At 43.7% G+C, this 17,141-nt stretch overlaps 1 protein-coding gene across 3 annotated transcripts in view; it reads right to left on the bottom strand.

Annotated features, from left to right (window-relative positions):
- ptpn4a (protein tyrosine phosphatase non-receptor type 4a) overlaps positions 1–17,141 on the bottom strand; it is a 104,411-nt gene that overhangs the window by 4,604 nt on the left and 82,666 nt on the right. For all 3 annotated transcript variants that reach the window (XM_024005560.2, XM_024005566.2, XM_070447826.1), the window contains 2 exons: positions 16,518–16,666; positions 15,076–15,211 (listed from right to left, as the gene is read on the bottom strand). In XM_024005560.2, coding sequence (XP_023861328.1) covers positions 15,076–15,211; positions 16,518–16,666 — 285 coding nt within the window. The remainder of the gene's footprint in view (positions 1–15,075; positions 15,212–16,517; positions 16,667–17,141) is intronic.

The raw sequence follows: 17,141 nt of genomic DNA, 5'->3' as shown, positions 1-17,141 counted from the left end.
TAATCCTAGTTAAAATCCATTTTAGGTCAGTTAGGATCACCATTTTTTAAGAATGTGAAATGTCAAATAATAGTAGAGAGAATGATTTATTTCAGCTTTTATTTCTTTCATCACATTCCCAGTGGGTCAGAAGTTTACATACACTCAATTAGTATTTGGTAGCGTTGCCTTTAAATTGTTTAACTTGGGTGAAACGTTTTAGGTAGCCTTCCACAAGCTTCCACAATAAGTTGGGTGAATTTTGGCCCATTCCTCCTGACAGAGCTGGTGTAACTGAGTCAGGTTTGTGGGCCTCCTTGCTCGCACATGCTTTTTCAGTTCTGCCACACATTGTCTATGGGATTGAGGTCAGGGCTTTGTGATGGCCACTCCAATACCTTGACTTTGTTGTCCTTAAGCCATTTTGCCACAACTTTGGAAGTATGCTTGGGGTCATTGTTCATTTGGAAGACCCATTTGCGACCAAGCTTTAACTTCTGACTGATGTCTTGAGATGTCGCTTCAATATCCACATAATTTTCCTACCTCATGATGCCATCTATTTTGTGAAGTGCCACAGTCCCTCCTGCAGCAAAGCACCCCCAAAACATGATGCTGACACCCCGTGCTTCACGGTTGGGATGGTGTTCTTTGCTTGCAAGCATCCCCCTTTTTCTCCAAACATAACGATGGTCATTATGGCCAAACAGTTCTATTTTGTTTAATCAGACCAGAGGACATTTCTCCAAAAGGTACGATCTTTTTCCACCATGTACAGTTGCAAACCGTAGTCTGGCTTTTTTATGGCGGTTTAGAAGTAGCGGCTTCTTCCTTGCTGAGCGGCCTTTCAGGTTATGTCAATATAGGACTCGTTTTACTGTGGATATAGATACTTTTGTACCTGTTTCCTCCAGCATCTTCACAAGGTCCTTTGCTGTTGTTCTGGGATTGATTTGCACCTTTTGCACCAAAGTACGTTCATCTCTAGGAGACAGAACACGTCTCCTTCCTGATCGGTATGGTATTTATACTTGCGTACTATTGTTTGTACAGATGAACGTGGTACTTCCAGGCGTTTGGAAATTGCTCCCAAGGATGAACCAGACTTGTGGATGTCTACAATTATTTTTCCTGAGGTCTTGGCTGATTTCTTTTGATTTTCCCATGATGTCAAGTGAAGAGGCACTGCGTTTGAAGGTAGACCTTGAAATACATCCACAGGTACACCTCCACTTACTCAAATGGATGTCATTTAGCCTATCAGAAGCTTCTAAAGCCATGACATTTTCTGGAATTTTCTAAGCTGTTTAAAAGGCACAGTCAACTTAGTGTATGTAAACTTCTGACCCATTGGAATTGTGATACAGTGAGTTAAGTGAAATAATCTGTCTATAAACAATTGTTGGAAAAATTACTTGTGTCATGCACAAAGTAGATGTCCTAACCGACTTGCCAAACTATAGTTTGTTAACAAGAAATTTGTGAGGGGTTGAAAAACGAGTTATAATGACTCCAACCTAAGTGTATGTAAACGTCCTACTACACACACACACACACACGTTATTTGAAAACAAAAACAAACATTTCTTTGATGGCAGCCAAATATTTGATGAAGAACCAAAAACAGTTGAATTAGTCTAAATATACGATTAGCACATGGTTTGGAGGGCTCTCAGATAAGAATCTTAATATAGCCTATAGCCTAGAATTAAATACACGAGGGACATGGAATCACTTCAAAACTAGAGTGGACCACTTTTACAGCTTCAAAACGACTAACAAATATATTTTCATAATGAGTGAGGCATACACTTGACATCAAGTTCTTGTGTAGTAACTTTGTGATTATTACAATAGCAAGGTTGTTATATAGGACTTTGGAAATTGATTTACATAATAATGAAGTTCACGTAAATGGAATAAGGATGTCACTATTCCTTGTGTACAGTACTTACAAAAAAACTCAGCTCATTATGCAATTCGAATGGACGTACCAAAGTATTAATTAACATACTAATAAAATGTTGCTCCAAAAGTAATTAAAGTCTTATTACATAGGCACAAGAACAGTTTAATGTTAAGGGTTACTGAGAATGCTAACAGTAACAAAATATGGATATTAAGTGTCGAATGGAAAATAAATATCCCAAAACTGCCTTCTTGACTCAACTACAGCCGAAGGAGTTGGAAAATCATGTTTGTTTGTATTCTGACTAAACTATCCCTTTAAAAGATGCTTGTGTGTGTTTGAAACAAAAAACACTTGCCCTCAGATGGACAGAGGCTCGAAGTAGTTATTGCTAAGCATCCAACTTGCTGTTCACAATGCTTGCAAATGGATTTGAATTTCTCTGCAGTATTTTCAGGTATCATTAAATTAATTGCAGCTTTTGACCTTTTCAGCAGCATGTTGAAAGAGTCATACAGTAGTTGAGCATCACCTTTTTTATCTTGACATAATGTGATTTGTTAATTGGTGTGTCTTGATTATGTACACCTGGGGCAATGGACAATCAGGATAATGGATATTTACAGAATGTTCACACAAATGTATTGTGTAGATAAAATATGACTGTCAGATAGATTGGAATAGTATAGGACATTGCGTTTGCTATTCATTTTATTTCCATCTTCAACATGCAGTTCCAGATAAAGCCCTGTACCTGGATATACAGTGCATTCGGGAAGTATTCAGACCCCTTGAATTTCCACATTGTTACGTTACAGCCCTATTCTAAAATGTATATTTTTGGTAATTGATTAAAAAAAGTATGGGAAAAAAAACAATTAAATAAGTATTCAGACCCTCTGCTATGATACTCTAAATTGAGCTCCGGTGCATCCTGTTTGCATTGATCATCTTTGAGATGTTTCTACAACTGGACTTGAGTCCACCTGTTGTAAATTCAATTGATTGGACACGATTTGGAAAGGCACACCTGCCTATATAGATCCCACAGTTGACAGTGCATGTCAGAGCAAAAACCAAGCCATGAGGTCGAAGGAATTGTCCGTAGAGCTACGAGACAGGATTGTGTCGAGGCACATATCTGGAGAAGGTTACCCAAAAATGTCTGCAGCATTGAAGGTCCCCAAGAACACAGTGGCCTCCACCATTCTTAAATAGAAGAAGTTTGTTAACACCAAGACTCTTCCTAGAGTTGGCCGCCTGGACAAACTGAGCAATCGAAGGAGAAGGGCCTTATTCAGGGAGGTGACCTAGAACCCGATGGTCACCCTGACAGCACTCCAGAGTTNACAGTTGACAGTGCATGTCAGAGCAAAAACCAAGCCATGAGGTCGAAGGAATTGTCCGTAGAGCTACGAGACAGGATTGTGTCGAGGCACATATCTGGAGAAGGTTACCCAAAAATGTCTGCAGCATTGAAGGTCCCCAAGAACACAGTGGCCTCCACCATTCTTAAATAGAAGAAGTTTGTTAACACCAAGACTCTTCCTAGAGTTGGCCGCCTGGACAAACTGAGCAATCGAAGGAGAAGGGCCTTATTCAGGGAGGTGACCTAGAACCCGATGGTCACCCTGACAGCACTCCAGAGTTTCTCTCTGGTGATGGGAGAACCTTCCAGAAGGACAACCATCTCTGCAGCACTCCACCAATCAGGCCTTTATGGGAGAGTGGCCAGGTGGAAGCCACTCATCAGTAAAAGGCACATGACAGCCCACTTGGAGTTTGCCAAAAGGCACCTAAAGACTCTCAGACCATGAGAAACAAGATTCTCTGGTCTGATGAAACCAAGATTGAACATGGCACCATCCCTACGGTGTAGCATCATGCTGTGGGGATATTTTTCAGCGACAAGGACTGGGAGACTAATCAGGATCGYGGGAAAGATGAACGGAGCAAAGTACAGAGAGATCCTTGATGAAAATACTCAGGACCTCAGACTGGGGTGACGGTTCACCTGCCATCAGGAAAACGACTCTAAGCACACAGCCAAGACAACGCAGGAGTGGTTTCGAGACAAGTCTCCAAATATCCTTGAGTGGCCAAGCCAGAGCCCAGACATGAACCCGATCAAACATCTCTGGAGACCTGAGAAGAGCTGTGCATTGACATTCCACATCCAACCTGACAGCGCTTGGGAGGATCTGCAGAGAAGAATTGGAGAAACCCCCCCAAATACAGGTGTGCCGAGCTTATAGCATCATACCCAAGAAGACTCGAGGATGTAATCGCCGCCAAAGGTGCTARAACAAAGTACTGAYTAAAGTGTCAAAATACTTATGTAAATGTGAAATTTCAGTTTAACATTCTTYTATTATAATTTTTTGGCAAAAATGTATAAAAACCTGTTTTTGCATGGTCATTATTGGGTATTGTGTGTAGGTATTTAATAKATTTTAGAAGGCTGTAACGTAACAAAATGTGGAAAAAGTAAAGGGGTCTGAATACTTTCCGAATGCACTGTATATTATAGCTGGTTAGGATGGAGCAGGGTATATGTTATACAGTATAGCCTCTAGTCTGTGCTGCTGTGCCTTTTTGTTGCTACTTGGCTACCTGCTTTTTACTTTTAATACCAGTTTAATCAAACTCTGTATTTAATACGTTTACTAACATCTTAGTTTTGTCTTCACTTTTTTCAATCAAATGTTCCCCCATGGACGTGGATCTGGAGGACCTCCACCAGCTGAAACTAAGTAACATTGTACCTTCTCATTGCAGTTGCTGCTCTCATAATATACTAGACAATTATTGCCTTATGGTGAGAATAGCAGAGTTGCAAGCTTGGCTTCAGACAAAATCCGTACGTAAGGGCAATGTAAGTGTAGGAAAGGATGAAKCCGCYTCTGTGCCACCAGTAAGTACAGTCATGGCCAAAAGTTTTGAGAATGACACAAATATGAATTTACACAAAGTTTGCTGCTTCAGTGTCTTTAGATATTTTTGTCAGATGTTACTATGGAATACTGAAATATAATTACAAGCATTTCATAAGTGTCAAAAGCTTTTATTGACAATTACATGAAYMTGYTGCAAAGAGTCAATATTTGCAGTGTTGACCCTTCTTTTTCAAGACCTCTGCAATCCACCCTGGCATGCTGTCAATTAACTTCTGGGCCACATCCTGACTGATGGCAGCCCATTCTTGCATTATCAATGCTTGGAGTTTGTCATAATTTGTGGGTTTTTGTTTGTCCACCCGCCTCTTAAGAATTGACCACAAGTTCTCAATGGGATTAAGGTCTGGGGAGTTTCCTGGCCATGGACCCAAAATGTCAATGTTTTGTTCCCCGAGCCACTTAGTTATCACTTTTGCCTTATGGCAAGGTGCTCCATCATGCTGGAAAAGGCATTGTTCCTGGATGGTTGGGAAAAGTTGCTCTCGGAGTTGGGAAAAGTTGCTCTCGGAGGATGTGTTGGTACCATTCTTTATTCATGGCTGTGTTCTTAGGCAAAAGTGTGAGTGAGCCCACCCACTCCCTTGGCTGAGAAGCAACCCCACACATGAATGGTCTCAGGATGCTTTACTGTTGGCATGACACAGGACTGATGGTAGCGCTCACCTCATCTTCTCCGGACAAGCTTTTTCCCGGATGCCCTAAACAATCAGAAAGGGGAAAATGACTTTACCCCAGTCCTCAGCAGTCCAATCCCTGTACCTTTTGCATAATATCAGTATGTCCTTGATGTTTTTCCTGGAGAGAAGTGGCTTCTTTGCTGCCCTTCTTGACACCAGGCCATCCTCCAAAAGTCTTTGCCTCACTGTGCTTGCAGATGCACTCACACCTGCCTGCTGCAATTCTGAGCAGCTCTGTACTGGTGTGCCCCGATCCACAGCTGATCAATTTAGGAGACAGTCCAGCAAGCGCCAGGACCTTTTGGGCGCCCTGAAGCCCTTCTTCACAACAATTGAACGCCTCCTTGAAGTTCTTGATGATCCGATAAATGGTTGATTTAGGTGCAATCTTACTGGCAGCAATATCCTTGCCTGTGAAGCCTTTTTTGTGCAAAGCAATGATGACGGCACGTGTTTCCTTGCAGGTAACCATGGTTGACAGAGGAAGAACAATGATTCCAAGCACCACCCTCCTTTTGAAGCTTCCAGTCTGTTATTCAAACTCAATCAGCATGACAGAGTGATCTCCAGCCTTGTCCTCGTCAACACTCACACCTGTATTAACGAGGAATCAGTTGGTCCTGATGATGTCAGCTGGTCCTTATGTGGCAGGGCTGAAATGCAGTGGAAATGTTTTTTGGGGATTCAGTTCATTTGCATGGCAATTAATTGCAATTCATCTGATCACTCTTCATAACATTCTGGAGTATTGCAAATTGCCATATACAAACTGAGGCAGCAGACTGAAAATAATATTTGTTTTCATTCTCAAAACTTTTGGCCATGACTGTACAGTCAGTAGTGTTAATCCCCCCCCCCCCCCCCCCACCACAGTCCACACAACCTGACAATTCTCATGGCTTCTGGAAAGAAATGCTGTCGCATGCTCAACCGGCATTACTCATTCAGCCGATAGAAACTTCCAACTGGTTTTCCCCACAAGCAACTAGTCAGAGTCCAAGCCTTCTCAGGTCTCTCCTCCACCGTTACGGGGTCTGAGCCGCCGAATCCTCCCACCATTAGCTCAGAAAAATTTAAAACCCTAATAATTCGGCTGATCTTATACCCGCCAATATTAGACTTAAATATAAATCTTCCAGAATCATACATCTGTTTATCCAGGGGCAGGTGCTCGACAGGGCGATGTAAGTCGTAGAGCTACTGAAATGCCAGACACTGGCAGTGTAGAGTAGAGGATATTGTTATCCACGTAGGAACCAACGATATTAGGATGAAACAGTCAAAGGTCACCAAGCGCAACTAGTATTCAGCTTTTAACTTAGCTAGAAAGACGTTGATCAAGTATTGTCTCTGCCCTCTCCCAGTTAGCGGGATAGGGGCTTCTACAGTCAGACTCGTACTAACTAATCGCAATTTGAAAACGGTAATTGCCTGCCCCCTCCCAAAATACAATGCTCAAAAAAATAAAGGAACACTTAAACAACACAATGTAACTCCAATCAATCACACTTCTATGAAATCAACTGTCCATAGAAGCAACACTGATTGACAATAAATTTCACATGCTGTTGTGCAAATGGAATAGACAAAAGGTGGAAAATTAAGGCAATTAGCAAGACACCCCAAAAAAGGAGTGATTCTGCAGGTGGTGACCACAGACCACTTCTCAGTTCCTATGCTTCTGGCTGATGTTTTGGTCACTTTTGAATGCTGGCGGTGCTCTCACTCTAGGGTAGCATGAGACGGAGTCTACAACCCACACAAGTGGCTCAGGTAGGCAGTTCATCAGGAGGCACATCAATGCGAGCTGTGGCAAAAAGGTTTGCTGTGTCTGTCAGCGTAGTGTCCAGAGCATGGAGGCGTACCAGGAGACAGGCCAGTACATCAGGAGACGTGGAGGAGGCCGTAGGAGGGCAACAACCCGCAGCAGGACCGCTACCTCCGCCTTTGTGCAAGGAGGTGCACTGCCAGAGCCTGCCAAAATGACCTCCAGCAGGCCACAATCTCATCCGTCAGTAGAGGATTCCTGGTTATTTTATGTTTTTAAATGCCTTCCTCACCATCTTAAATAAGCATGCCTCATTCAAGAAATTTAGAACCAGAGAAAGATGATATAGCCCTTGGTTCTCTCCAGACCTGACCCTGCTTAACCAACACAAAAACATCCTATGGCTTCTGCATTAGCATCAAACAGCCCCCGTGATATGCAACTTTTCAGGGAAGCTAGAAACCAATATACACAGGCAGTTAGAAAGCCAAGGCTAGCTTTTTCAAGCAGATATTTGCTTCTGCAACACAACTCAAAAGTTCTGGACACTGTAAAGTTCTGGGACACTGTAAAGTCCATGGAGAATAAGAACACCTCCCAGCTGCCTCTGCACTGAGGACAGGAAACACTGTCACCACCAATAAATCCACTATAATTGAGAATTAATAAGCATTTTTCTACGGCTGGCCATGCTTTCCACCTGGCTACCCGGTCAAAGCACTGCACCCCCCACAGCAAACTCGCCAACCTTCCCCATTTCTCCTTCTCCCAAATCCAGTCAGGTGATGTTCTGAAAGAGCTGCAAAATCTGGACCCCTACAATCAGCCGGGCTAGACAATCTGGACCCTTTCTTTCTAAAACTATCTGCCGAATTGTTGCAACCCCTATTACTAGCCTGTGCAACCTCTCTTTCGTGTCGTCTGAGATTCCCAAAGATTGGAAAGCAGCTGCAGTCATCCCCCTCTTCAAAGGGGAGACACTCTTGACCCAAACTGCTAAAGACCTACAGTGGGGAGAACAAGTATTTGGCACACTGCCGATTTTGCAGGTTTTCCTACTTACAAAGCATGTAGAGGTCTGTAATTTTTATCATAGGTACACTTCAACTGTGAGAGACGGAATCTAAAAAAAAATCCAGAAAATCACATTGTATGATTTTTAAGTAATTAATTTGCATTTTATTGCATGACATAAGTATTTGATCACCTACCAACCAGTAAGAATTCCGGCTCTCACAGACCTGTTAGTTTTCTTTAAGAAGCCCTCCTGTTTCTCCACTCATTACCTGTATTAACTGCACCTGTTGAACTCGTTACCTGTATAAAAGACACCTGTCCACACACCAACTACTCAAACAGACTCCAACCTCTCCACAATGGCCAAGACCAGAGAGCTGTGTAAGGACATCAGGGATAAAATTGTAGACCTGCACAAGGCTGGGATGGGCTACAGGACAATAGGCAAGCAGCTTGGTGAGAAGGCAACAACAGTTTGCGCAATTATTAGAAAATGGAAGAAGTTCAAGATGACGGTCAATCACCTCGGTCTGGGGCTCCATGCAAGATCTACCTCGGTGGGGCATCAATGATCATGAGGAAGGTGAGGGATCAGCCAGAACTACACGGCAGGACCTGGTCAATGACCTGAAGAGAGCTGGGACCACAGTCTCAAAGAAAACCATTAGTAACACACTACGCCGGTCATGGATAAAATCCTGCAGCGCACGCAAGGTCCCCCTGCTCAAGCCAGCCCATGTCCAGGCCCGTCTGAAGTTTGCCAATGACCATCTGGATGATCCAGAGGAGGAATGGGAGAAGGTCATGTGGTCTGATGGGACAAAAATAGATTTTTGGTCTAAACTCCACTCGCCGTGTTTGGAGGAAGAAGAAGGATGAGTACAACCTAAGAACACCATCCCAACCGTGAAGCATGGAGGTGGAAACATCATTCTTTGGGGATGCTTTTCTGCAAAGGGGACAGGACGACCACACCGTATTGAGGGGAGGATGGATGGGGCCATGTATCGCGAGATCTTGGCCAACAACCTCTTCCCTCAGTAAGAGCATTGAAGATGGGTCGTGGCTGGTCTTCCAGCATGACAACGACCCGAAACACACAGCCAGGGCCTAAGGAGTGGCTCCGTAAGAAGCATCTCAAGGTCCTGGAGTGGCCTAGCAGTCTCCAGACCTGAACCCAATAGAACGTCTTTGGAGGAGCTGAAAGTCCGTATTGCCCAGCGACAGCCCTGAAACCTGAAGGATCTGGAGAAGGTCTGTATGGAAGAGTGGGCCAAAATCCCTGCTGCAGTGTGTGCAAAATCCTGCTGCAAGTGTGCAAACCTGTCAAGAACTACAGGAAACGTATGATCTCTGTATTTGCAAACAAAGGTTTTGTACCAAATATTAAGTTCTGCTTTTCTGATGTATCAAATACTTATGTCATGCAATAAATGCAAATGATTACTTAAAAATCATACAATGTGATTTTATGGATTTTTGTTTTAGATTCCGTCTCTCACAGTTGAATTGTACCTATGATAAGAATTACAGACCTCTACATGCTTTGTAAGTAGGAAAACCTGCAAAATCGTCAGTGTATCAAATACTTGTTCTCCCCACTGTATTATTATCCTACCCTGCTTTCTAAGGTCTTCGAAAGCCAAGTCAACAAACAGATTACCGACCATTTCGAATCCCACCATACCTTCTCCACTATGCAATCTGGTTTCAGAGCTGGTCATGGGTGCACCTCAGCCACGCTCAAGATCCTAAACGATATCCTAACCGCCATCGATAAGAAACAATACTGTGCAGCCGTATTCATTGACTGGCCAAGGCTTTCGACTCCTGTCAATCACCACATCCTCACCGGCAGACTCGATAGCCTTGGTTTCTCAAATGATTGCCTCGCCTGGTTCACCACTACTTCTCTGATAGAGTTCAGTGTGTCAAATCGAGGGGCTCTGGCAGTCTCTATGGGGTATCACAGGGTTCAATTCTTGGACCCACTCTCTTCTCTGTATACATCAATAATGTCGTCTCTTGCTGCTGGTGAGGTCTGATCCACCTCTACGCAGACGACACCATTCTGTATACTTCTGGCCCTTCTTTGGACACTGTTAACAACCCTCCAGACGAGCTTCAATGCTACAAACTTCCTTCCGTGCGCTCCAATTCTCTTAAATAACAGTAAACTAATGCATGATTTCACTGATCGCTGCCTGCACCTGCCGCCCGTCCAAACTCACTACTCTGGACGGTTCCGACTTAGAATATGTAGACAACTACCAAATACCTAGGTATCTGGTTAGACTGTAAACTCTCCTTCCAGACTCACATCAAACATCTCCAATCCAAAGTTAAATCTAGAATCGGCTTCCTATTTCGCAACAAAGCATCCTTCACTCATGCTGCCAAACATACCCTTGTAAAACTCGACATCCTACCGATCCTCGACTTCGGCGATGTCATTTACAAAATAGCCTTAAATATCCAACTCAACAAATTGGATGCAGTCTATCACAGTGCCATCCGTTTTGTCACCAAAGCCCCTATACTACCACCGCTGCGACCTGTCCGATCTCGTTGGTTGGCCCTCGCTTCATAACTCGTCGCCAAACCCACTGTCTCCAGGTCATCTACAAGACCCTGCTAGGTAAAGTCCCCTTATCTCAGCTCGCTGGTCACCATAGCACACCCACCTGTAGCACGCGCTCCAGCAGGTATATCTCTCTGGTCACCCCCAAAACCAATTCTTCCTTTGGCCGCAATCTCCTTCCAGTTCTCTGCTGCCATGACTGGAATGACTACAAAAATCTCTGAAACTGGAAACACTTATCTCCCTCACTAGCTTTAAGCACCAGCTGTCAGAGCAGCTCACAGATTACTGCACCTGTACATAGCTCATCTATAATTTAGCCCAAACAACTCCCTCTCCCCCTACTGTATTTATTTAGCTCCTTTGCAGCCCATTATTTCTATCTTTACTTTGCACATTCTTCCACTGCAAATCTACCATTCCAGTGTTTTACTTGCTATATTGTATTTACTTCGCCACCATGGCCTTTTTTTGCCTTTACCTCCCTTCAATTGCTCACATTGTATATACTTATTTTTTTCTACTGTATTATTGACTGTATGTTTGTTTTACTCCATGTGTAACTCTGTGATGTTGTATGTGTCGAACTGCTTTGCTTTATCTTGGCCAGGTCGCAATTGTAAATGAGAACTTGTTCTCAACTTGCTTACCTGGTTAAATAAAGGGTAAATATAAAAATAAAAAATTCTAGATGGAGGGGTGCTCTCATTTTATCTATCAACATAGACAAGCTCAAACTCTTCTAGCGCCACAATGAGCTAGGATGCAGGCCCGGCAGCATGCTGTTAGCCTGCCTGCAAGCTTAGTGGAGTCTGCCRGCAAGCTTAGTGGAGTCTGCCCCTAGCACAGTCAGCTCAGTTTTCCCCATTGAGAACGTGTCTGTGCCTTGATCTAGATCAGGCAAAACTTAACATGGTGGTGTTCGCCTTAGCAATCTCACTGGAATAAAAAAACTCCATTCCGGTCATTAATCAAAGAGATGGTGATAACGCCTCACATCTCAAAATGGGACTACTTAATGTTAGATCCCTCACTTCCAAGGCAGTCAGTCAAACTAATCCCTGATCATAAACTTGATGTGATTGGCCTGACTGAAACATGGCTTAAGCCTGATGAATTTACTGCTCTAAATGAGGCCTCTCCTCCTGGTTACACTAGTGACCATCCCCGCGCATCCCACAAAGGANCTGAAACATGGCTTAAGCCTGATGAATTTACTGCTCTAAATGAGGCCTCTCCTCCTGGTTACACTAGTGACCATCCCCGCGCATCCCACAAAGGAAAAGGTCAATTTACAAAAAGGAAAGACTGTATTTTGAGGTTCTAGTCATGAAATCTAAGCAGCCTACTCAATCACTTTTTATAGCTACTGTTTGCAGGCCTCCTGGACCTATACAGCATTCCGCGCTGCACACACAAGCTTGTTAGCCATCTAGCTTATCTAGTCCAAAGTTAAGCCAACTTTGAAGTTCCTCCATAAAAGCCACTCCTTTGTAGGTATAATTCTGTGGTCCAAAATCAGATAATGCATGTCATCACAAGATGCCTAGCGCTCCAAGCCAAGCCTCATCCACCCTCTCTCTCTCCTTCTCCACACCCGCAAAATTTCAGTTGCATCTTGTGCCCTACACTTGTCTTTCATCACGCATGTAAACAACTCACTGAGCTATAGCTTGCCCGCTCTATAGCAAGCTGCTCTATCCGCATTGCATGATTGATGAAGTAATTTAATGTTGAGCTAAACAAAACAATTCAGAGGATTAAAAAAAGGAACAGAAAGGAGCGATGTAACGGTACTCTTTTGGGGTTCGAACCGGTTCAGAACTTTATTTTGCTGGTCGTAACAGTGGAACGGAACCCCATTCAAAAAAAAAAATAATAGGTTCAGAATGAAACGATTGGACAATCGTTTCAGTTCCAACCCGAGACACTAGTTTAAAAATCCTGTATCTCTCGACAGATAACCTAAAATAGTCATGGCCTCTAAACCTTCCAGCTTTCTACTGGACCCTATTCCAACTGAAATACTGAATGAGCTACTTTCTGTGCTTGGCCCTCCTATGTTGAACATAAACGGCTACCTGTCCTTCGAATGTGTACCAAACTCCCTAAAGGTGCAGTAATAAAGCCTCTCCTGATAAAGCCAAACCTTGATCCGGAATTATTTTTAAACTAAAAATCGGCCTATACTGAATCTCCCATTCATTTAGAAAATAAAACTGAAAAAGCTGTAGCTTAGCCACTCACTGCCTACCTGAAGACACATTATGTACGCAAAACGCTCCAGTCTGGTTTTAGACCCCCATTATAGTACTAAGACTGCACTCGTGAAGGTGGTAAATTACCTTTAAATGGCGTCAGACCAAGGCTCTGCGTCTGTCCTCGTGCTCCTAGACCTTAGTGCAGCTTTTGACAATGTCGACCACCACATTTTTGGGGAGAAATTGAAAACCCTAATTGGTCTACGCAGACAAGTTCTTGCCTGGTATACACATTATCTGTCGGAAAGGTTATATACTGCCTGGTTGCCCCCCTCCCCTCCTGTTGAGTTCTGAAGTGCATAAAAATCCTCTGTCCTCGGTTGCAACACTCACTACCGAGTTCCAAATTGCCTCTGGAAACAACGTCAGCGCAAGAACTGTTCGTCCGGAGATTCATGAAATTGAAGCCCAAGTATCACCATGCGCAATGTCAAGCGTTGGCTGCAGTGGTGTGAAGCTCCCCGGCATGGAACTCTGGAGCAGTGGAAACATGTTCTCTGGAGTGATGAATCACACTTCACCATCTGGCAGTCTGGCGGACGAATCTGGGTTTGACGACCTGCCCGAATGCATAGTGCCAACTGTAAACTTTGGTGGAGGAGGAATAATGGTCTCGGGCTGATTTTCATTGTTTGGGCTAGGCCCCTAAGTTCCAGTGAAGGGAAATATTAATGCTGCAGCATACAATGACATTCTACACGATTCTGTGCTTCCAACTTTGTGGCAACCGTTAAGGGAAGGCCCTTTCCTGTTTCAGCATGACAATGCCCACGTGCACAAAGCGAGGTCCATACAGAAGTGGTTTGTCGAGATCATTGTGGAAGAACTTGCCTGGCCTGTACAGAGCCCTGACCTCAACCTCATCAAACGCCTTTGGGATAAATTGGAACGCCGGCTGCGAGCCAGGCCTAATCCCCCAACATCAGTGCTCGACCTCACTAATGCTCGTAGCTGAATGGAAGCAAGTCCCCGCAGCAATGTTCCAACATCTAGTGGAAAGCGTAGAGGCTGATATGGCAGCAAAGGGGGGGACCAACTCCATATTAATGCCCATGATTTCGTAATGAGCTGTTCGACGAGCAGGTGTACAGGTACTTTTGGTCATGTAATGTTCTCCAGTGTTCTCCCTATGATTTTTTCGGTTGTTGAATGACTGTTAGGCCACTTCTGGTGACTTTAAAGGACATTCAACTCCAAAATGCATGAACATGTAATAATGTTATCATCCTTTGTTCTTTACAATATTAGAACCTTAACATACTTGTACTTGACAGTGTTGATGAAATAAGAACGTTAATTTGCTGTTACCGTCGCTAGTTCAGACTGTGCAGCTTTTGGTTGTATCTCTTCCACACTTGACATTGGGAGGTGGTACATTAGGGAATATATTACACTGTAGAGCTGGTTAGGATGGAGCAATTGTATTAGTARAAAATAATTTCCCTTTATTTGTAAAAATTTAGGCTCAGTATTTGAATTACTTATTTCATACAGTCTTTATTGCTCATCTTTATTAAGGCGTCAATTTCAGACCCCACTGTATATACTATAGCCCAGACAAGTAAATCTCAACAAGTGTACAAAACCCTTACACCTACCCTAAAAATGGGAATCTGGAGAGACAACGGCATTGTCATGGCACAAAAGGTTATCACTGGTAGACTAACAATGGAAAGTCTACCACGGCATCATATCATTAGGATGATCCTCTCCTTTCAATTAGTAACACTGTACAAGACTACTGTGCTCCTTCTATTCTAACTCGCCGTTCTGGATAAGGTGATGGAGGCAAGTTAGCCTAGAAAAGATGAAGAGGAGGAAGATGAGAGAAAAAGAGAAATATAGACAGACGGGAGAGGAAGAGAGAGCGATGAGAATAAAGAGAGGGATAGAGGAGGAGGACGTGGGGAAGAGTGCAGGACTTACAGGTGTCTGAATCATCATGGCTCTCTGGTCCCTCATGGTTCTGACTATGTCTAATGGATAGACGGGCTGACTGCACTCCATCAGGCACAATGCTGTCTCCATGGTGATGAGAACTCCTGTTCGGCCAATCCCTGCGCTGCAGGATGACACAGCAGGGGGGTGGGGGGGCAGGAAGGGGCAGAGGAAGAAGTTTCTCTATAAACTCATGACATCATTTCTACCTTTTAAAACAATGGAAAATATTTTCCTTGCACATAGCAACACACATAACGATATGTTTATGGAATTAAAGCTAGATTAGAATACAGAAATATCCCTATCCCTGGGTGCTATACAGTACTACATTCATTCCAGTGTGTTGTTGGGGCATGTCTTGGCTGAGTCCGAAAACTTGGCTTGAGTAAGGCCTGAGATGTGGATTTATGAAGGCGTGTAGGTGTTCTATACGGAGCGTTCTGTGCTGCTGGGCTGTGTACTACAGCAGTGTGTAGGTGTAGTGTTTCCGCTGCAGTCATTAAACCCCATAGTAGAACAGTTTATCTATTTACCAAGTCGGCTTGTTGTGTGCGTTCCACGCGAGATGAATGCGCCTAAAATATTTCTGTCAAGTTACGAGTGCCATAGGGAGGGAAACATGCATTCTGACAAGCAGTCATAGCACAYTAATTCTTGCAATCGTGGGGAAAACAGAAGTTTTAATGTCCTTTGTTAAAAAGATGGGGATCCCAGCATTCCATTCCAAATGTATTTCTCGAATCCTAAATATGTCCAAACTGCACCATTTTAAACTCAGAGTTTTTAGCAGAAGTACGTTACCTACCACTCTGCAATTTGTGCAAAGAGAAGAGTGGGGCTAAATGCAACACGGGTCAATTGTAGGGTAACTTGGGGGTAAAACGCCACCCTACCTCAAAATAGTTTTTGAGTGACTTAAATTGTGATGAAGCAGACAAACTTTAGTTGAGCAAGAGAAGGGGCAACAAGGGAAAGTGTTGGAGCAACATTTTTTGCCATGAAGTGGTTTCTGTAAGAAGTCCAGGCAGGGGGTGTTACCCCTGGTGGAGAATTACCCCAAGTTCTCACTCATTTTGGAGTAGAATGTGCTTTCAAAAAGTCCCCAGAATTGAGCTTCTCAGTCCTACATGAAAATTGTCCAGGGGAGGGGGCCCTCTTCCAGAAACTTCTCCTCCCACTGCTACAAATTTTGCCAGAGGAAACACTATGTAGCAGTATAGTAGGACAAACAGATCCACAGAGAGGGAGAGGAGTAGCATAGTTTGAGGGAGAGCGAGACTGGGGCTACAGTTAGATAGAGGGACACTGCAATGAACACAGAGTTGTTTAGTGAAAAAAATATTACATTACTTGATTTCCTTGAGTGTTTCTTGCTATATCAAAGGATGTGTGTGTCTTAGATGTGTGTCATGCATTATGCTCCCTACCTGCAGTGGACCACCATGGGCTCATCCTTGCCGGTTCGTTTGCTCCGCACCAGGCTGACAAAATCCAGGAAGTCTGATGAGTCGTCTGGGACGCCGTGGTCCGGCCAGGCCACATACTGGATCTGGGTCAACTCCCGGACCTCCTCGCTCTGTCACCATGGCAACACAGTAAAGTCAGTGCAGCGTTCCCATGACAACATGGGGGGGAAATGTGTAGTATCGTTAAATGGCGTAAAACAAAATGTGTTTTCCCCTTTAACATCTATCAGTGACGCCATGGTAACACACACAGGCTACATGTTAATACTGGAAGCCTCATGGCTGTAGAGGCCAGTCACCATGGCAACATGATACATGCATCACATGAGACCGAAAAGAGAACAGCCCACACAAGTCACCATGGCAACGCAGTGCTGCCGCTCTCATCTTTTAAACGCTTAAAGCYATAGTCCCACTGCTGTGTTTGTAATGCTTTTAATAATTTTTGTACCTGGAAGATAGCCTACTGTATTGAGGAGGACTAGCTGWGAACCACCATTTCTGTATGTTTACTTTGACTTCCAAATAGCTAACATTACATTAGCACTGGTCATTGGGAAAAAACAATGACTTGTGAGCATACTG

Source organism: Salvelinus sp. IW2-2015, linkage group LG2, assembly GCF_002910315.2.
Source record: "Salvelinus sp. IW2-2015 linkage group LG2, ASM291031v2, whole genome shotgun sequence".
Taxonomy (NCBI): domain Eukaryota; kingdom Metazoa; phylum Chordata; class Actinopteri; order Salmoniformes; family Salmonidae; genus Salvelinus; species Salvelinus sp. IW2-2015.
This window is presented reverse-complemented; position numbering and strand designations above follow the sequence as displayed.